Source organism: Elaeis guineensis, chromosome 10, assembly GCF_000442705.2.
Source record: "Elaeis guineensis isolate ETL-2024a chromosome 10, EG11, whole genome shotgun sequence".
Lineage (NCBI taxonomy): Eukaryota > Viridiplantae > Streptophyta > Magnoliopsida > Arecales > Arecaceae > Elaeis > Elaeis guineensis.
This window is the reverse complement of record NC_026002.2, coordinates 56,366,092-56,388,150: the sequence shown is the minus strand read 5'-3', so window position 1 is coordinate 56,388,150 and position 22,059 is coordinate 56,366,092. Positions and strand designations below refer to the sequence as shown.

The following is a 22,059-nucleotide window of genomic DNA, read 5'->3' as shown; positions in this document are numbered from 1 at the left end:
TGTCTTAACCCCTTAAGCTTTCTGTCTGATCCTTGTAACGAGTTTTAGGCCAATGACTCCTAAATCAGTTGGCTCTAGGGCATTAAATGTAGAACACCCCTTGGACTTACTAACTCGAATCTAACAGACTATGGGTTAAAACTGGCTGTACAACAAGATTTCTTCACATTTCTCACTTTTAGATGCGAACATCAATGCTTACTTAGGCAAAAAGACCCGATTACTCGATAAAAAGTGCTCAAAACAAAATTTATTTTTCTATATTCTACGAAGGAACTTTTGCATTCATCAATATTTTTCATTTATATCCATAAAAAGTAGATTCTTAATAGAGTGGGTTAGGAATGCTCAAAAATTGATTTTCATTCCAGACTTAACCATTTATTGGGTTTCTTAATATTTGATCCCTCGATATTTCAAAAATTCTCTGGACTGTGCATCAATTGTTTCTTAAAATACATGATTAACCTATAAAGCATAATCGCATACGTAATCACAAATATATTCAAGGATTTATTAATTTATCCCTCTCCCCAACTTAAACGACATTGTCGTCAATGGAGTAAGGAAAATAAAGTGATGCGGGCAAAAAGGAAGAACAAGGAGAGATGTCACCTGGGATAAATGTGCTCTTGAGTTGATAGGTGCTTTCAGCATTCCAATCCAAGTCCCTACAAGTGAATGTAACTCAGTCATTTTATTATTTTTAAACCTAAAGAAAATTAAGATGGAGAAATTGGTTGCCTTCCAAAAAGTGCTAAGTTTAGAGTTTTCAGCCAAACTTCCTGAATCTTAATGTGTCTCGTATACCGGATCCATCAAATTGATGGTGTCAATTTATCTCGTATATCCACTTCGAAACAGCTATCAATTTGTGGTCCTTGGGAAGCATTGAACATGTTCAATCGCAACTTTTTGTTCCCAAAAGAGATGTCCATGACTCTTGTCCTATAATTGATATATGCATTAACTGTAGCTAGGAAAGGTCGGCCTAAAATGATGAAAATTTGTCTAGGGTTGATACCAAGTTTCATGTTAAGGACAAAAAAATCAACTGAAAAGTAAAACTCATCTATCTTGACTAGAACATCTTCAATCATCCCAAATGGTACCTTAATAGATCTATCAACTAGTTGTAAAATAACAAAAGTGGGTTTCAACTCTCCAAATCCCAAAAATTCGTACACTGAGCTAGGAAGAAGATTAACACTTGCCCCCAAATCTAAAAGTGCTTTTTCAATGTGAACATCCCCTCTAACATAGAAAACGATAGGGGCACCTGGGTCCTTAAGTTTAGGAGGGGTAGTGTGCTAGAAAACTGAACTAGCTTGTTCGATGAGACAAACTTTCTTTAGGATTTGTGATTTGGATTTGCGTTTCTTTATGCACAAATCTTTCAGGGATTTGGCATAAGCTAAGACCTGTTTGATTGCATCCAAGAGGAGATTAATCTAAACTTATTTGAACAATTCCAACATTTCATCTATCCTTTCTCCCTTCTCATTAAAAGGAATAAAGAATTCTAGAGCACTTGAAAATGAAACCTTAGGTGGATAAGGAAGTGCTAATGGAGTTGGTTCATCCCTCAATGTCGGATCCTCCTTATCTTTGAGCACTTCGGACTTGATCAAAGTTTCATTATTGGTTTTGCTAGGTTCCTCAATGACCCTTCCATTTCTGAGAGTCATAACAGATTTGGTATGTTCTAAAAAAGTTTCAAAGGTATTGGAACTCTCAACCATATATTGTCCCTTCGAGTTACTCTCAGGTTGACTAGGCAACTTTCCTCCTCTCCTATTGAATGCAGTAGCTAGCTGGCTGATTTTGGGTCTCTAGTTTGGCTGTGGATTATGTATGGGAGTGAAGGATCTGGGTGTTGCTTTCTAGCCCCTTTAATGTTTGTAAAACTTTCTCTTCAAAAGCCAAATTATGGATAATTGGAGCGGGTGGAGGAACATTTTGAAATTATGGGTAGGGCATATGCCTATAAGTCACATCCGGGTGACTTGGTCTTTGCATAATCAGGTTACCCATTGGTTGTGGTTTTCAGAAAAAATTTGGATGATTTCTCCAGCCTGAATTGTAAGTATTAAAAAAAAGATTATTTCCTGATCTATAAGTAGTTTGGGTTTGGGCTTGTTAAACTTGCTCTTGTACAAACTCAGAAAATTGGGGTGCAGCTGGGCATTCACTCACAAAGTGGGTGTGACTCGAACATAAAGTACAAACATCTTGAGCAAGAAAGGATGGAGCAGAAGAGTGTCCGACATTCAGTAAATGATCTAGTTTTTGGGATAACTCATCTACTTTATTGTGGATATCTATGGAATTTTCAACTTCATAGATTCCACCTCTTTTTTGGGCAAACATGGGTTTATCTCTACAAGAGGCAGACATGTAGTGCAAGAAATTTCCACTAAGAATTTCAAATAACTATCATGCCTCATCCTCACTTTTTAGCATAAATGTCCCTCTGCATAAAGCATCGATCATTTGTCGGTGTTTCTTTGATAATCCATTATAGAAGCACTAAGCTAATTACCATTTAGGGACAGCATGGTGCGGACATTTACGAATGAGGTCCTTAAGTCTCTCCTATGTTTCATGAAACAATTCTCCACTCATTTGGAAAAAACTAGTGATGGCTTTCCTAATTTGATTAGTTTTTCCAACTGAAAAGTATTTCTTGAGAAATTCTCTTTGAAGTTGATTCCAGATTGAAATGGTCAGTGAGTCTAACGAATGTAGCCAAGTTTGGTCTTGCCCCTAAGCAAAAAGGGAAATAATTTCAACCTAAGAGTATCATCAAAAAAATCCTAGATTTTGATAGTGGAACATATCCAAGAAATTCATCTAGGTGTTTGTATGGATCTTCATTACTAAGTCCATAGAAAGAAAACAGCATTTGAATGATATTGGACTTAATCTCATATTGGGAGGCCTCTGTAGGGGGCACCTGAATACAAGAAGAATATGTATATGAGGACAGAGTGAAACACTCTTTTAATTGATGAGGAGGGTTGGGTTCACCGCATTCAACTATATTTCTAGATCGAGTAGTTCTAAAAGTCTTTTCAATTTCTTGGTCTAATGGTTGCAGTTCTGATTGTAAAGATCGATGACCAAGCATGCAACCAAGAGTTCTAGATCAAAAGAATCTTAAATTTTTTTTTTACTTTTTGTATAAAAGGGAAGAGAAACAAGAAATCTAGAGGTGAGATACCTAGAGGAACCTAAATCTAAGAGATAGATGAGAGGAATATTTTTTAGTTTTCTCCTTTTTAATTTAATTGCAAACAAATTTTGCACAAAAGATAAACTCTAGCTAAGATTTAATCTAAATCTAGATAGTTTCTAACTATTCCAAGTTTCCCTTCAAGCCCTCCAAGTTCAAAGTTAACCATTGACCAGATAAGTGTAAGATTGGTAGGAGGCTCCCTGTGCTTTCGCAACGGTCCTAATTAAATAATCATCATTCTTCAGGCCTAGTTCCTGAACCACTTTTCTTAGACACCAATCGATTGATCAATTCCAAATCTGATCCAACTTTCAAGTTCTCTTGTCTTAATAAGCTCGAATTCCTTAGAGGCTAACGTCTAATTGATTTTAATTAAGGTTAGGTCAATACAAAATGAAGGACTCTTGTTTGTGGGCCAAGAAAGGATGATAAGATCCCTATCTTATTTTGTATTAGGGTTTGTGCCCTTACAATATGTTATGAGAATGTAATGCAACAAACAAGATGTCCAAGCAAAATAAAATTATTATTTTTTTTATTTTTGTTTCTAATGTCACTATATGTATTATGATATTTTTTTAATGTTTTATGTTGAAACAATCGTGCCAATGATCTCCGATAACGGCGCCAAAATTTTGATGTTGTCGCAAGCACCAAAAATAAAAATTTTAATCTGACTCAACTTATTACGTAGAATAAGGTGAGATTAGATGTCGAATCCTCAGGAATCAAAGGGCTGAATTGTGTTCAAACTAAAAAATACGGTGAAAGAATAAGAATTTTAGGGTTTAGAAAAAACAAAAGAAACAAGTTGATAGATATAAAGTTTTAAAAAAATCAGATTAAAAAAAGTGCTGCAGGATTTTCGAATCCATCCTTAATCACAAATTAGTATTTTAATCAAAGCAATCCAAATCACTACAAACTATCTGTAATGATAATAAAAAGATAAATCTACGATCTTGTTCTCAACATAACTTATCTCGCTGAGCACGAATCGTATCCTTAAATCACGACTTGTCTCTACATAGTCATAAGCTAGCGAGATCAAGCATCATAAAATCATGAATACGACTACTTAAACGCATGGAAAAGAATCACAGAAACTCTCTATGCTTGCAAAATATTCAATCATATTTAAAAGAAAGATGCCTTACAATGTTTAAATAGTTGATTGCATAGAAAAAGATATACAATAAGATGCATGAAATAAAAATACAAATCTGTACTTAAAGACTTCATCTACTCTCCCAAGGATGAAGGGTTTAGCTGCTCATGGATTAAATCTCACTCACCGCTAAAAGCTCCATCTTCTTTTGATTATTAGGGAAGAACTTAAAGAAGAAGACCCAGAACCCCCTTATGCTGCCACAAACTCTCTCCCAAACTCCAAAACCCTGGCAACCTCCCTTTCTTCCTCTCTACAAAATTTCTCTATAATTTCTCTCCTTTTTTACTCCCCCACAAATTTCTCAAGCCACCCCACACCCATTTTTATAGCCCTCAAGACTTCCTAGAGTCACAGCCGTCCCATACTCTCAACTCCTCAAATCTCTCATGCCTCCCCTATTTTCCTCTTTTGGTTGTGGCACCCCAAAAACTTAGGCATGTCAAATATGCATCTCAAGCTGCTTAAACCATCCGCATATAAGCCTGTCTCCATCGGTCTCAAGCCCGCATTTGAACCATGCCCTAAGTCCCGCACTCGCATCCGCTTGCATGCATGCCCGCACCCACACACGCCAACCACGCCTGCATCGCGTGAAAGCCTGCTTATGAGCCGCAACGTGGACCGTGCCTCTTCTACCATGCACCACGCGCATGGACCGCGTGGTATTGCTCTGTGCACTGCTGTGCACCGTGTGTGGACCGAGTGGCTCTGTGGGCTTGCTGTATGGGCCGATGAGCGTCTGTTTCGATGGGCCTTATGCCCCTGTGGGCTGTGCGACCATTGTGGTCCCTAATTGCTTTTTTCTAGCCTGGATGCACATATTGGCTGAAAATTTGTCAATAGAGGCAGGCTAATTTGGACTTTAACTTGGGCTTCATCACTGCAAAAGTTGGGGGCCTTTGCTTGTTGGTATGTGATTAGTCTTCATAATTAATAATTCCTAAAAAAGAGTATAAGTATCAAATATTAAACAATAGAGATTAAATAACAAAGGTTTTAATATTTCTTATGTCATATTAATGCCATTGATCATATGTAGCCAATAAGTGCAAAAACAGACACAGGAAACAAATATCATAGTCAATGGATAGGATTCGGTTTAGTTTGATCCCCTTGAGTTAATAATGGAACATGATAATTAGATGCAAAGGGGAAAAAGATATCAAGAAAAAAAGTCATAAGGAACAATGGAAACCTTCCATCTGAATTCAAATGTATTTAATGCATAAGTCAAGTTCTACAAATTTCAAAAAATAACAGTTAATGCAGAATCACCTAGATAGAATGAAGCCTAATCATCCATATGTATAAAAATAATGTACCAAGATCCACAGAACCAGTATCGAGTTTCGTGCTGACTGGCCAGCGGTATGAGTCAGTACAAATTCGTACCAAATCGGATCAGTGCAAATCGATATAGAAGTGAAGAAAGAAACCAAGGAGGAAAAGAGAGAAAGGAGGGGGATAAAGAGGGAGGGAGAAGGGGGAGAGAGAGAGTGGCTGGAGGAGATGCTGGCGGTAGCCATAGGTGGGCCGCGGGCACGCTCAGAGGGCCGCCAAGGCCTCCACTTCTTTCACCAAATCACAGCCGACCGAGAGATAAAGAGAGGGGGAGAGAAAGAAAGAAGGGAGAGGAAGCCAGCGTAGAGGCCGTCAGAGGGCCTCTGCTGGCCACTGTGGCCATCGAATAGTGAAATTGCGGTCTGTGGCTCTGCGGTGTGAAACAGGAGCAATCATTCCTATTTCACAGGATTTTTCAAAAAAACCCCAACACAATGAAGCCGACAATGCATTTTTCTGCTTCACTATTCATCATCGTTTAAAAAAATATGATGAATAAAGGTCACCCCTGCTCCACGGCTCCGCCCGCATCTTTTTCACTACCCGATGGCCACAGCAACCATCCAACGCCCTCTGACTGCCTCTATGCTGGTTGCACCTTCCTCCAATACCCTCGTTTTTCCTCTTTCTCTCTCTCGATTAAACATCCTATCAAGTAACACGGAGTCGCGAAGGCCTCCATAGCCCTCGACGGCCTCGATAGGCCACCATTGGCCCTCCGAAAATGTCGTCCCCTCTTTTCTCCCTCTTCTCTCTCGCTCTTCCTCTTTTTCCCTCTCCCTCCTCTAGTACAAGGATTTAAGTCTCAGCGGGACAGGGGTAGTCCCAACCGTCCCGTCTAGTTCCTTTGGCATTCTGACATCAGGAACGGGTGCGGACCCCAAAATGCACTTCCGACCTTGGTCCCAACTGTCCCGACTTCATCCCAGCCGAATCAGGCACCGGCACGACCGTCCCGATCGTGCCCTATTTTTTTTTTGGTGATGATGCTTCGAATAAGGAGAAGAATGAAGGAGAAGCCAAGAAGGGGTACCGATCTCTTTCTTTTTCTGCTGGTGAGTCGGCGTTCGCATCATTGTCGGAGGGAGCACTGTCTTCTCCTTCGACTCTGCTTTTCTGAGAGGAGAGCATGCCGAGAGAGAGCCAATCGAGAGGCCAGAGAGGGAGGAGGGACGAAAGGACCGGAGGCAGCGACGGAGGGAAAGGAATTAAGGCTTGGAGACATGGAGCCTTTGGGCTCTCGCGCGACCGCTCCAGATGCAGCCACTCAAGGCAAATCCCAAAGGATATGCACGGTGCATGGCGTGCAGTCCGAAATCAATGAAATAAAAAAGGTAACATGGCGTGTTATCCACCGTAGGATTCGAGTGGGACATGATGGAGAGCGTGCAATCCAAAATTGGTGAAATACAAGGGGTAGCATGGCGCCGTGGAATTTGCGCGGTCTAATTGCCCTTGTGCATGCAATACGGAGGTGGGATATCATGCGAAGCACGGCCTCATCCTCGTCTTAAAAAAAAATCCACGCCCGTGAGATGGCCGTTGGGACGCCCGATCGAGATGGCCACCGAGACGGGATGGGATGCGGGGCGTCCCATTTCAGACAAAAATCGAGATGCCCCCGTCCTACGGGATTTAAAACCTTGCTCTAGTATTCTAATTCGAAGGATCGAACCATCCTGATTTGCGATGGACACGGCTTGAAACACCCTGAACCGTCCAATTCGAGATGGTTCGACAAACCATGCAATATCCTTGTTGCTTTTGATCTCCCCGTCTGAGATCGAATGCCGAGGTTGATCAGCCAAGGTGAGACTGCCGCTAGAGCTCCGTCCAAGTACCTACAAAAATTCCTCACCGGGATATTCTCCGATGAAGGCCCTCCAATGCTCAAGTCAGAAGATGGAGAATAATGAGAAAAAGAAAGCACAAAGTGGAGAACTTACTTTGAGGGTCACAAAACCCCTTTATTTATAGGGGAGGAGTTGGAGTCGTATCCATCTCGAAGTCTGGATAGCTTCTGGATTTGTCATACGATTGATTCAGATAAGATATTTTTCTTTTATGAGAGACTCGATCGTAGAGGAATTTCACTCTATCTGGACTTTCCTAATTTGAGAGAGGGAGGGAGAGAGAGAGAGAGAAATCTGACAGTGAGGAGTTAGCTCAACTACGGACGAGCCATGGTAGGCCATCCAGAGCCGAGGTTACGGAGTGGGGCACATGCTGGCTACAGACAATGTAGAATAGATCGGATAGGTACGAGCTATAGTAGGTCGTCCAAGAACGAGGTAAGTAGGTTGAGGAATAGAAACTACTGCTGACTTAGTAGGTCGTGCCTGGTGATCTTCGTATTTACCGTATACTTATAATCTGGTAAACATCAATCTCCTATAGCTCGATCGGACACAAGGATGTGGCAACCGAGGATGAGGTTTAGATCTACAGCAGATGCCCCCCACTCTCAAGGTCGAGCTTCCGATAGGTCGATCAAAGAGAGTACCAATCTGAGGTCGAGACTGATCTTGTTAAGCTGTCCTCTATTGACACGTGTCGAAGATCGATTTTCCAAGTCGAATCATCATCAAATCTGGGCCGTTGATTCCTCGGATCCGCAAGAGCCATGGTTTGACCAATCAAAGGCTGCCATTTGTCGAACATCGATGGAGGGAGATAAATCATCAATAGATCGGAGCCGTCCTGACCTTCTATAAATAGAACCATGGTAACTTCATTTTTATTGCTTCCATTATTCAAAAGGGGAACTCTATCACTTGTATTCTCGAAGATTTTGCTCAATTGAAGCCGAGCTACCATCGACCCCATCTACGCCCTTCGTTTGCTCGACCGCATCATTTGTAGGTCAGTTTTTTGTTACTGATCATGAGTGCGTCGAGTTCGTCCTCATCTACCTGAAGCTCGAGTGACGACGCTAGGAGTGCGGACCCTAAGTCCGACATAGCTTGCTTTCCGGGCAGGCCCAAAGTGAGTAAAGTCCCGGACTTCGATCCTTTTAGAGTAAACTCCATCCTCACCTCCGAGGACTTAGAGATTTTTAGGTTGAAATACTAGGTCCCAACCGAGTTCAGGCTGGAGGTCGCCATTCCCGAAGAACGGATAGCTCTTCCTCGTCAAGGCTGAGTAGGTCTTTACGAGGAAGCTCTGAAGGCCGGTCTTCGACTGTCTTTTCACTTTTTGGTCATAGAATTTTTAAATTTATATAAAATAAGCCCCTGTAGCATAGCACCAAACTCCTGGCACCAAATTTTAGGCTTTTTCACCCACTGCCTTCTCCTCGGGGTCGAACCGACCTCCCACCTCTTTCGGACTTGCTTCACACTGAAGGAGCACCCTACAGAGGTCGGGTGGTGGTACGTCTCTTCTTGGAAAGGATATCGTCTCTTCTGAGGTGCTCCTTCCTCAGTGCACAATTGGAAGGAGCGTTTCTTATTTGTCTCAACCGAGCAACCCTGAGACTTCAATATGTCGTGGGGTCGACCTCATAGATCGGCGGTCAGAGCTCCAACATTATCAGACGCCAAGGGAGAGGTATTGGAGCAGATCTTCAGTCTTACTCCCCCTCTATTGTCCAAGCTCCTTAACAAGGAAACTTTATTCAAGGTCGGGTTGAGTTCGGCCGACCCTAAAAGTAATTTTTTGCATCTTATTTAGCCCGACTTTATTTTCTTTTGACTAACCTTATCTTTCATGCAGCAATGAATCCTAAAGACATTGAAGCTCTTCGTCGGGCCGCGAAAAGGAAGAAAGCAAGCACGGCCCCTGCTCCCAAACACGATCGAGTTGAGGCCGTCCTTGCCCAGCCCACAGCTGGGGGTTCCTCGGGACCAAGCAGTGCCCCGAGGAAGGAGTCTTCAACGCCAGCAAAGGCGGTGGCGTCACTCCAATCTGTCGTGCCGGCAGGGCTGCCCCCAGGCCTTCTGTGTCCTCGTCGCAGCGAGGTTCGAGTACTTGGATTTCGATGCGCATGTCTTCTCGCCCGACCGACCTACCAACTGAGGCATCCCCTCCGACAGAAGTTCAACCGAATGCTAAGGCCTCAAACACCAAGAAGGCCATCGATGATTATCAGCTCACCCGATCTCTGCTTAGGTTGGCCTTACTACCGACCGACATTGAAGCCTTCAACAATGAAGGCAAGGCGTTTCGAATCCAGGATTCGTGGGACTCCCTTCTCCAGGTAAGTGACGATCTACTGTCATTCCTCGATTCATTCCGATCTTTCTACTTGATTTAATTTTTTTACTGACCTATTCTTTTTTTTGTAGCTCAACCACCACTTCGATCATTTTTCAGAGATGATCCGTGAAGCTCGACGAATTTCCAGGGAGGCGAGGAGAAGGCCGCTTAGGCCACTCGAAGGGCAGATGACGCCCAACTGTCGAAGCTGAAGGCCGAGGATGAGGCCAAGTCGCTGAAGGGAGAAGTAAAGCGACTGGAGTCCGAGCTCTCCAAAGCTCAGGCAGACTCTGAAGCTTAGCTATTGATCGAGAAGAAGTATGAGAAGAAGCTGGAGGCTGCCAAGGTTGTCGTGATTGAAGCCTTCCGACCTTCGACCGAGTTTCAGAACCTTAAGGTGGAGTATGGCTCGACCTCGTATTTATAGGGGATCCAAGATTTCAAAGAGAGGGCCAGGAGTCATTTTCCTAACCTTAACCTCCGACCCCTGGATTCGGACGGCGAGGAGGTCGGCGACGAGGGGCTACAGGTCGAGGAGCTTTTCAGCCCGACTCATGAAGATCGGGCGCCTAAGGATGCTGCATTGGCTCCGCCTCCAGCTGTCATCATCCTCTCCGACCACATCGAGGTTGGCGAGTCTCATACTCCCGAGGGAGCTTAAGTTTTTTGTACCTCAGCTCGCTCATGTTCAGGCATAGTTCGGTCCATTTTGTAGAACTCAATATTTGCCTAGGTATTTTGTATTGGACCTACCGAACTTTATAAAATATCTTTTTTCAATGAATACATTACTTTTCTTCCATCAAAATATCTTCAAGTTGCAGTGGTCGGCTATTTTAGATAAATGAGTTCGGCTTCTAACCTTCACTAGGTGTAGACGATCATAGGTAGCACTAATCCAATCTTTAGGTCTTCAGGTCATCTTTTGAGCGATGAAGAATAGATCAAATGGAAATACATACAACTCCTTGATCGTGATCAAGGAGTGCATGTAAGGATTAAGCGGAGGCGTGTCGTCAAGGAACGCACGATGGAGGACAGCATGGATATGCGTATCGCTTCTCGATCGTGATAGAGGAGCGCATGATGGAGATCCACATGGAGATGCATACCGCTCTTCGGCCGTGATCGAGGAGCGCACAATAGAGAACCGTATGGAGATGCATACCGCTCCTCGACCGTGATCGAAGAGCGCATGATGGAGACCTGCATGGAGATGCATACCGCTTTTCGACCACAGTCGAAAAGCGTGCGATGGAGATACATATCGCTCCTCGACCATAGAGAGCGTAATAGAGACCAAATGGAGATGCGTACCGCTCCTCGATCGTGGTCGATGAGTGCACAATAGAGACCCGCATGGAGATGCATATCGCTCCTCGACCATGATCGAGGAGTGTGTGATGGAGACCGAATGGAGATGCATACTGCTCCTCGACCATGGCCAAGCATCCGATGGAGATGCATACCGCTTCTCGATCGTGGCCAAGGAGCACGCGATGGAGATCGAATGAAGATGCGTACTATTCAATCGTGGTCGAGAAGCATGCGATGAAGATATGTACCGCTTCTCGATCGTGGTCGAAGAGCACGCAATGGAGATCGAATGAAGATACGTACTGCTCCTCAACCATGGTCGAGGAACGGTCGAGGAGTGTGCGATGGAGACCGAATGGAGATACGTACTGCTTCTCAACCATGGCTGAGAAGCACGTGATGGAGATCCGCATGAACACGCGTACTGCTCCTCGATCATGGCTGAGGAGCGCGTGATGGAGATCTGTAGGAGACGCATACCGCTCCTCGATCGTGACTGAGGAGCGCATGATGGAGAACAACATGGACGATATGTTCCGCACCTCATCCGTGGATGAGGAGCACGTGTTATTCAAGAAAACATAATTCTATAGAAATAATTCTTTGTTATTTATTTCAATAAAAAATTACAACTTAAGGATGATAGATACGCAAGTTGTCGGCGTTCCAAATCCTAGAAATCGGAGTTTCATCTAGCTGACAAAATGATAGACTCCCGACTGAACTATTTCAACAATACGGTATGGGCCTTCTCAATTCAATGCATGCTTTGACGTTCGATTGGGTGAGAAACCACAGCTCGACGAGGAACTAGCTGTCCAGCGAGGAATGATTTTCCTTTAACTTGCGAATCCGTGCTCGCTCTCGAATTTCTTCCAATAAGTTCAAGTTTGCCCTTAGTCCAATGGAGTTGCAATCTTCATCGAACTCCACTTGCAGCATGGACAAACCGATCTCAAGAGGTATGACGGCCTCAATTTCGAAAGCCAGCTTGAAAGAGGTCTTTCTGATTTGAACCCACTAGTCGTGAGTCATGCGATACGCCCAAAGCACATGGTATAGTTCTTCAACCCATAATCTTTTAATCTGGCCTAGCCGAGCCTTTAACCCTTGCAGCAGAATCCTGTTCGTTACTTCAGCTTCGCCATTGCTCTGAGGATGAGCTATCGAAGTCAATCTGTGGGAGATGCCAAGCCTATCACAGAACTCTATGAAATTCGGATTGTTGAACTGTTGTCCATTATCAGTGATAATAGTTTGTGGCAAGCCGAATCGATAGATGATCGACTTCCACACAAAGTCGTAAATCTTAGCCGAGGTGATAGTTGCCAGTGCCTCCACTTCTATCCATTTGGTAAAGTAGTCGATTGCGACAAGCAAAAATTTCTTCTACATCGCCGCCGTAGAAAAAGATCCGAGGATGTCCATTCCCTATTGAGCGAAGGGCCAAAATGTGGTGATCGGAGCCAGAGGGGTTGAGGGTCGGCACTGGATATTCGAAGTCCTCTGGCATTGATTGCATTTGTTCACCAGGTCAGCAGCATCTTTCTACATGGTCGGCCAAAAGTATCCCTTCCGTAGCACCTTGTAAGCAAGGGCCTTGCCCCCCAAGTGATTATTGCAGATCCCCTCGTGAACTTTTTGTAGGACATAGTCAGCTTCCGAGGGGCGGAGACACCGAAGCAGGGGTAAAGTGAAAGACCTTTTGTACAATCTCCCATCGTATACAAGATATTGAGGTGCGAGATGTCTCAACTTCTTGACTTCATCCCGATTGGCTGGTAGCATACCATCTTGCAAGTATTAAAGGATTGGATCCATCCAACTCGACTCGAGATCTGCTTGCATCACAGAAGGCTCTTCAATGCCCGGCTTCTCAAGAGTTTCAAGATATGAGCTTCTCTTTAGGTCAGTCGCACTGAGTGTTGCAAGCTTTGAGAGGAGATCAGCCCGCACATTCTCCACCCCTGGTATTTATTGGATGTCCATGATGAAGTTGGAAGCAAGATCTTTGACTTTCTGTAGGTATTTTATCATGTTCGGCTCCCGTGCTTCATATTCTCTCTGAATTTGGCCAACAATGAGCTGTGAATCATTGTGAACCCTGAGGTGCCGAACTCCTAATTCTTTTATCATTTTCAGACCTGTCACAAGCGCCTTGTATTCGACTTCAGTATTGAAAGCAGAAAATTCAAAGCGTAGGACGTATTCTGCAACCACTCCCTCTGGGCTAGTCAAGATCAATCCAGCTTCCGAGTCCGTGGTGTTTGAAGAACCATCTACATGGACCCAGCATTCGTCAATCGTCGGAGCTGCCTCATTATTCTGTTCCTTATCTGGGATGGTGCACTCCAAGACGAAATCAGCCAGTGCCTGAGTTTTGATGGACGATCGAGGTAGATATTTAATGTCGAATTCTTCTAGCTCGACGGCCCACTTAGCTAATCGTCCTGAGATATCAGGCCAATAGAGTATTGACATGATGGGCTGATTGGTGAGGACGGCGATGGTATGTCCCTGAAAGTATGGGCGTAGCTTCTTAGAAGACACCACAAGAGTATAGCTACCTTCTCAAGCTTCGTATATCTAGTCTCAGCATCATGGAGCACCCAACTAACATAATAAATTGGCTTCTGCACTTTGACCTCCTGCCAGATGAGGATCGAACAAATCACCAAGGGTGAAACAATAAGGTACAAGTACAGAACTTCTCCAGATTCTGGCTTGCTAAGGAAAGAAGGTGAGTCGATGTATCTTTTTAGATCATCAAATGCAACTTGACACTCATCCGACCATTGGAAGTTCTTCGCTTGTTTAAAAGCTTTGAAGGGGAGACTCCTCTCGACCGACCTTGAGAGAAATCTGTTCCAAATTGCGATTCTTTCGGTCAAGCGTTATACTTCTTTGATCGTCCTCGGAGGTTTCATTTCCTAGAAAGCTTGAATCTTTTCTAGCTTCGCTTCAATCCCTCGTTGAGACACCATGAAATTAAGGAATTTACCAGAGGTAATGCCAAACACGCACTTGTTGGGATTAAGCTTCATTTGAAAGCGTCACAGCATGACAAATGTCTCCTCAAGGTCGGCGATATGGTGCTTGACAGCTCTGCTTTTGACAAGCATGTCATCCATGTCATACACCTCCATGTTCTTGCTGATCTACTCTTTGAAGATTTTGTTGACGAGCTGTTGGTAGGTCGCACCCACATTCTTCAAGCCGAAGGATATAACCTTGTAGTAAAAAAGACCTTAGTCAGTGACAAATGAGGTCTTCTCTTCATCTTCAGGGGCAATACGTATCTGATCGTATCCGGAGAACACATCCACAAAAGATGGGAGTTGATGCCTTGAAGTCACATCCACCAGCTGATCAATACGAGACAGGGGGTAACTATCCTTTGGGCATGCCTTATTGAGATCGGTATAGTCGATACATGCGCGCCACTTCCCATTAGCCTTCTTAACGAGGACAACATTAGCTAACCATTCTGAATAATAGATTTCTCGGACGAATCCTGCCTTTAAAAGCTTGTCCACCTTTTCCTGTATGGTCTTTTGTCACTCGAGAGCAAAACTATGCTTCTTTGTTTGACCAGACGATGCTTCGGATCCACATTAAGCCGATGAACTATGATCTCCAAGTCAATGCCTGGCATATCAAAGGCCGGCCAAGCAAATACATCTGCATTGGCCTACAAAAAAGAGATGAGGTGACGACGATCCTCTTCACACAAATTGGAGCCGATCTTGACCACTTTGTTCAGATCCTCATCAATTGGCATCGAGATAAGATCTTCCACTACATGATCTATTTGTTCAGTTAGCTCGTCACGTACATCCAGCTCGTCTGTCGGCTGATCCTCAGGTGTCGCCCCATATAAGGTCGCCATATAGGATTCCTTTGCAAGCTGCTGATTTCCTCGAAGCCCACCGACCCCATATGGAGTTGGAAATTGCACCATCAAGTGGTAGGTCGATACAATAGCTCGGAGAGTATTCAGTCCAGACCAACCTAAGATGACATTGTAGACAGATGAACTCTTCACTATAAAATAATTTATTTTGATGACGATCTGTTTAGGAGCTCGTCCGACTATCATGGTCAAGGAGATAGTTCCTTCTACGAGGACAGTGCTATCCGAGAACCTGATCAGAGGTGTATTCCTCTTCACCAGCAACTTAGAATTCAAATTCATATGAACAAATGCATCGTAAAACAAAACATCAACTGAACTTTCATTATCAACTAAGACTCGATGTACATCATAATTAGCAATATTCAAAGAAACAACTATAGGATCGTCATGTAGATATTTTATTCCATCTAGATCAGCTTCGAAGAAGGTAACTTCATCGCCGATCTTTATTTTCTTTAGCACCTTATCTTCAGCTCGGCTTGGTTCAAAGGTACCACGGCCGAGCTATCCCCAAAGATCATGCGGATCTCTCCTGCTATTGGTTGATCTCTATGGAGGTCTTCTTGCCAAGGAGGCTCATTGCACGTGTTTCTTAGGATCCACCGTTCATCAATCTAGCGTCGAAGACACCCACGTCGAATGAGCACCTCTATCTCCTCCCTGAGCTGCCAGTATTCTTCAGTATCGTGCCTGTGGTCTCGATAGTATCTGCAGTACTTCCTCAGATTCCTCGCTCGCACCGGAGCAACCATCCTCTTCGGCCAGGGGAGTTGTTCTTATCGTTCTATCTCCATAAAGATTTGGGCTCGGGAGGTATTCAGCGAAATGAAGTAATAAAATCTCCATGGAGGAGTTCTAGATCAGCATGGCGTTGTAGGGGATCTATGTCGGTTGTTCCAAGATGGGGTCCAAGAATGACAAGATTTTGGTTCCACGCATCGGTGCTGCACTCATTGATAATCTTTCATCTTTTTCTACCTGACATTCTGCAGTGATCCATTGTTGAGGTTCTCCCCTTGCCAATCCCAAGCTTCTTCAGCTTGAGCATACCTCTCTACCCACTCTAACATTTCGGCGAAGTCCTTTAGGTAGTTCAGGTTCAACGAGAAGAAGAGATCGTTCTGAAGGAGCCCGACCTTCAACATGATCATTGCCATGGACTGATCCAGATTTCGAACTTTCAGAGTTGTAGCATTGAATCGATTTATGCAGTCTCGGAGAGGTTCATTCTCCTTCTGCTTGATACTCACGAGAAAGTTGAGTTACGATGCTGTCGGTAGCTGCTGACGAAGTGCGCGACGAACAACCGACTCAACTGATGAAAGGAGTCCTCAGAGTTCGGCTACAGATTAGAATACCAATGACAAGATGCCTTCCTCAGAGTCGAAGGAAAAGCTTGGCAAAGAGTCGCGTCGTTGGCCCCTTGCAAGAGCATTAGAGATTGAAAATTCTCTAAACGATCCACTGGGTTGGCAGTTTCGTCGTAGGGTTCCACCTGAGGCATCTTGAACCGAGGTGGTAGGGGTTCATTCATAATTCTCTGAGCGAATGGTGGGTTGACATTGAACCTCAGATCATCATCCGACTGTCTCGATGCCTGTAGTGCGTCGATCCGTTGTTGCATTTCTCGGAGCCTCCTTTCTAAATCATCCTCTTCGGTTGGGCGATGCTGAAGAGAAGCATGATCTGGAGTAGAATCTCTTCTCAAAATCAAGGTAGGTGACCGCCTAGGTCTATGACGAGGTGGACTGTTAAGTCGGCTATGACGAATAGCTCCCGACCTTGAGCTATGGGGAGGTCGATCTACTAATCTCCTTCTGTTTGGCTATGAATTTTCAGGAGCTAGACGAGGTTCACTACTTTGTTGCATCCCTCTTACTGCAGTCAAAAGTGCCTGTACCTGCTGGACGAGGCTATTGTACTGATCTTGAGAAATCTCGATGCTGCTGGTGGGGGGTTCTTCTAAATCGATGGTGGTGGTGCATTGGTCGGCGGGACATTATTAGCCTACCTGTCGTTGGAGCGTTATGACGCATTCGATGCGCCCCTTCGTGTCCTCATGGCAGCTGGTGGTGAGCTCTTTCTTCTCGAAATAAGACCTCAAAACTAGTCGAGATCCTTCCTCTAATGCCAAGTGTTGCTCCTGATCTCCCCACCTGAGGTTGGATGTCGAGGTTAATGCGGTCAAGGTGAGACTGCCGCTTGAGCTCCGTCTGAATACGTGTAAAAAATCCTCATCGGGGTATTCTCCGATGAAAATCCTCCGACGCTCAAGTCAGGAGATGGAGAACAATGAGAAGGAGAGAATGAGTGGAGAACTTACTTTGAGGATCCCGGAGCCCCTTTATTTATAAGTGAGGAGTTGGAGTCGTATCCATCTCGGAGTCTGAATAGCTTCCGAATTTATTGTACAAATTGATTCGGATAAGATATTTTTTTTTTAAGAAAGACTCGATCGCAGAAGAATTCCACTCTATCTGGACTCTCCCAATTTGAGAGAGGGAGAGAGAGAGAGAAAGAGAAATCTGGCAGTGAGGAGTTTAGCTCGTCTACGAACAAGCTATGGTAGGTTGTCCAGGGCCGAGGTTATGGAGAGAGTGGAGCGCATGCTGGCTATAGACAATCTGAAATAAGTCAAACAGGTACGAGCTATAATAGGTCGTCCAAGGATGAGGTAACTAGGCTAAGGAATAGAAACTACTGCTGACTCAGTAGGTCATGCCCAATGATCTTCATATTTATTGTATACTCATAATCTGGTAAGCATCAATCTCCCGTAGCTCCGCCGGTGACAAGAATGTGGTAGCCGAGGATGAGGTACATATCTACAACACTACTAAAACAGCATCCTTTTTGTTTCTTTTTTAGCTTTCTCAGATTTCCTCATCTTTTCTAAATCTCTAATCCTATCTTGCTGCACTTTTTGCCTTGGAGAGAATTCAGTAGCTGGTTCAACTTTTCTCACCACCTACCTTATCATTTGTAGTGACTGTCATTCATCATGTTTGCTTTTTGTTTTTAATTACATTAGCCATGAGATCGGGAACAGTGTGAACAAGCACAAGGCCGAGGCACTCAAAGATGACATGAAGAATGGCTACATCATGGATAGTTACTGTGTTGCCATATCCAATGGCGACGTCCAGCCCCAGCCCGGCTTCCTCTGGCAGATCATCCTTTTAATCATCCATACGTGGAGCTTGGTGTCCTCCAAGCCTGGTGGAAATATTCACAAGAACACATTCATTCCCTCCACCTCCCCTACCAAGACCATGACTCCATTCCACTTAATCGCTACTTTTAGGATATTTCCTCCTTTCTTGCAACAAAATCATAGAATTAGCTTATGCAGAATTGCTCCTATTTAATTAATCCCGACAAGTTAGAAAAAAAAAAAAAAAGACATCCTTTTTAATGCCGAACAATAAAACAGCACCAGGAGTGGGATTTAGGAGTGGCCCCCTCGCCCTGTAATGTCGCCTTTATTTCCACGATTTTTTTCTTTACATCCGATTCCTTCCGTGATTGAAGACACCAATCATAGGGGCGAGACTGAAGTTCATAAAGGATATAGAAGAGACGCAAAAAAACTAAAATGAAAGATTGTGCACAAACTTTCCACCGGAAATTTGAATGTTCTTGCATCACAAAGCAAGATCTTTGATTTCAAGAACCGTCATCAAGATCTTCAACTTTCAAGAAATCCTTTTGTTCCTTCTTCTTGAGAGCGCATACAGGAATTTTTTTTCCAAGAAATGCCTATTGGAATCACTTAAGCAAATCTACTCATCGCATTTTATCATCATTTAAAGTTAACTCGTAAGAATTCTTCGCAAGAAGAAGAAAAGCAGAAACCCTAGGATGGAAAAAAAGAAACGAAAAACAAAAAAAAAAACGAAATAGAGAAAGAAAAGAAAGGGGAAATAAAGATGGGATCACCGTGCCTGGGAGAGGAAACGATCGGCTTGCGGGCTTGAGAAGAACTTCCCGAGCTTGGCTATGAGCTTAAACTTCCAATCGTCTATGGAGAACTCCACCTCGGGGAAATAGTTGGACCAGATCCTAGCGATATCGCCCGGATCCATGGATAGCCCCCGAACGCCGGCATTACAACCAACCTCGAAGTACATTGCGATCGGATTGCTTCGGCGAGAGCCGTCGGTGTCGACGCTCGCCCAGATCTCGAGAGCGGGAACGGAAGAAAGAATTGGAGGGACTTTTGAAGAGAGCCGTCGCCCGGGAACGCCCACACCCCAGGGCGCCGTAAAATAGAGACGGTTGCCCGTTGGCCGGTTTGTTTGACCGACCGACCGACCTTCGTTTCAAGCACCCAAAACGCCCATACGAACCGATTTTCCATGCCCGTCCTACGGAGGGGCCAATAGAGCCTAGGTTATCCGGTTCGACTATTGTCAATCCCGGACCCACGCGTTGGTAAGTTCAGATCTGCCACCCTTGATTTCGTACATTTTTCCCACCCAAGAATTGGGTTAGATAGTGTTAAAGTGGAGAAATTACTATCTACGTTGCCTGCACCAATGTGGCCATGCACACAATGATTCACGACTGCATACTTGATGAATAGGGTCAAAAAATTAGTGGTCATTGTTGACTGCATGAACAAGTATATTATGCATGTAATATATTGTGGATCTGTATCTCGGCCTCGACTATAACATCCTCAGCTCCGATCGAGTTATGAAAGATAGGTGTTCATCAGATATACGCATATATGATAGAGATGAAGATCATCGGACATATTCCATCAGCAGAGGTTCTCGATCCCTCAGTCTTGGACGATCTATTCTAGATCGTCCCCAACCAACCTATTCCCAATCGTCGGAAACCAACACACACCCCAATCTCCACGACCTCAGCCTTGGACGATCTACCATAGTTCATACATAGCTGAGCTATATTTTCTACCGATAGATCCATCTCTCCCTCTCCTAAATTGAGAAAGTTCAAATAGAATAAAATTCTGCTGCAATCAATCTCCCATTAAAAAAAAAAATCTCATCCGAATCAATCTGCATGATAAATTTCAAAGATCATCAGGACTCCAAGACGGATACGACTTCAATTCCTCTCCTATAAATAAAGAGACTCCAGGATCCTCAAAGTAAGTTTACGAGTTCCTACTCTTTCTTCTCATTATTTTTCATCTCCTAACTTAGCATCGAAGGATCTTCACCGAAGAACACCCCAGTAAGAACTTCTTGCAAGTATTCGGATGGAGTTCTAGTAGCTGTTCCACCTTTACCATATCCACCTAAGCGGCTAACCTCAAGCAGAGAGATTAGGAGCTACATAGTGTAAACAATAATTTGTGGTTGATAGGTACCATATCAAGACTAGATTGATTATACATGAACTGCTACAAGTTTAATTCTCCGATATCTTTATTTTGAAAGCTTTAATTCTCTTCCTCCTCTTGAGATCATTCTTGGATATCACCAACTCAACATATAATTTATAATGTTATAGGAAATAAATTAACTTATATTTTATATCAGGATCAAGGTTAATGAAAATTAAATCTATACCCTAATAAGGAAATTATGAGTTAAGCTGAAAGAAGAAATAGATTGGGTGAAAAGAAAAAAAGAAAATTACTAATAGAGGATAGTAATAAGCTACCTTTAGCACTAATTTCCAACTTCCTTGCATTCCACTATTTAAGCATCCTAGAGTGGCTTTTGATGAAGAGAAATTCCTCTTTACTGGGACATATTTTAGCTTGACATTGGTTCAATTCGCTTCCTATTACAGATACAGCAATATATCCTTGACGTGGGGCAGTAACACTCCTGCATAGATCAACATTATGCTTAAAGAAAGCAAAGGCCACCCAATCGTGTCCATGAATGCTACTATGGAAGCTGCTTCATTTTGTCAATTTGCATCTTGTTGGGTAGATGTCTGGCCAGGACACCACCTCTCAAGATTTTTTCAGTACCACGCGTGATGCAGCAGGAAAAAAGAAGAAACAAAAAAAAAGAAAAACAATCAAAATACGTGGATCATTCACAAAAGAACTCGCCTCTACGGAGCATGCAAACTTCACTATGAAAAAGAAATTTTACAAGAGGAAACCTCACCCTCAACCCTTGTACACCCAATTCTCTCTCACCTGAAGTTTCCCTCACAAAAGCTCTCTCTCTTGAAGACCTCCGAACCCCTGAAGTGCCTGGCGACCGCTGTCCAGGAGCCTCCTGCTCCTTCTCTCTCAGTGCTTCCGCCTCTCTCTTCTCTTGGGTTCCGTACGGGCTTCGTACGGCACAAAAATCCGAACCACCCCCTCTCTGTTACCGATCAGCCCTATTTAAAGGGCTTAAAACTTGATTAAAGAAGGATTAGAAGTCCTAAACAAAGTCAGATAACCCCTGGACCGTCGGATCAAGATCGGGAGCCACCCATGCCCTCAGATTGCGCTCCAGTCCACGGAATAGTGCCGTGGACCGCGAGAAACGTGTGGGAAACGCCCACGCGGTCCACAGGCCCAGCCGTGGACCGCCCGATCCACGGTGGACCGGAGAACAGGGCTAGCAGGCTGCCTGGGCCGGCCCGCTCCCGCGTGCGGGCCTGCACGCGCCTGGGCCGCGCGCCAAGCTGGGCTGCGCGCCTGCCTGGGCCGCCCTCCCGAATGGGTCGCGCGTCCCACGTGGGCCTGGGTCGCGCATCCCGCGCGTCGCCGCCTGCAGCCGCACCACTGCCGCCCACCGCCGATTGCCGACGGTCCTCCATCGCCTCGAATCTCATGCCGACTTCAAAAGTTCGTATCTCCTCCATCCGAGCTCCGTTTCGGGTGATCTTGGTCTCGTTGGACTTCGTTTTTCGTCGCGAACCTTGCTGTGGGCTCAATGTGGGCTAAATCTT

The 22,059-nt window shown here is 44.2% G+C and overlaps 1 protein-coding gene and 1 non-coding gene across 7 annotated transcripts in view; one reads left to right on the top strand and one right to left on the bottom strand.

Annotated features, from left to right (window-relative positions):
- Positions 1-19,500, bottom strand: part of LOC105035396 (probable DNA helicase MCM8) — a 36,414-nt gene extending 16,914 nt beyond the window's left edge. For 3 of the 6 annotated variants that reach the window (XR_012135063.1, XM_073245074.1, XM_073245075.1), the window contains exon 1: positions 19,125-19,500. Coding sequence is in view for 5 of the 6 variants with exons in the window: in XM_073245074.1 (XP_073101175.1) it covers positions 19,125-19,310 (186 nt within the window). In the remaining variant the exon portion in view is untranslated. The remainder of the gene's footprint in view (positions 1-19,124) is intronic. The other 3 variants (XM_019847324.3, XM_029261947.2, XM_073245073.1) reach the window with 1 other exon arrangement.
- Positions 2,552-2,657, top strand: LOC114913302 (small nucleolar RNA R71). The gene has a single exon (XR_003799311.1). It is a non-coding gene; the product is annotated as a small nucleolar RNA R71 (small nucleolar RNA).
- Positions 19,501-22,059: the final 2,559 nt, after the last annotated feature.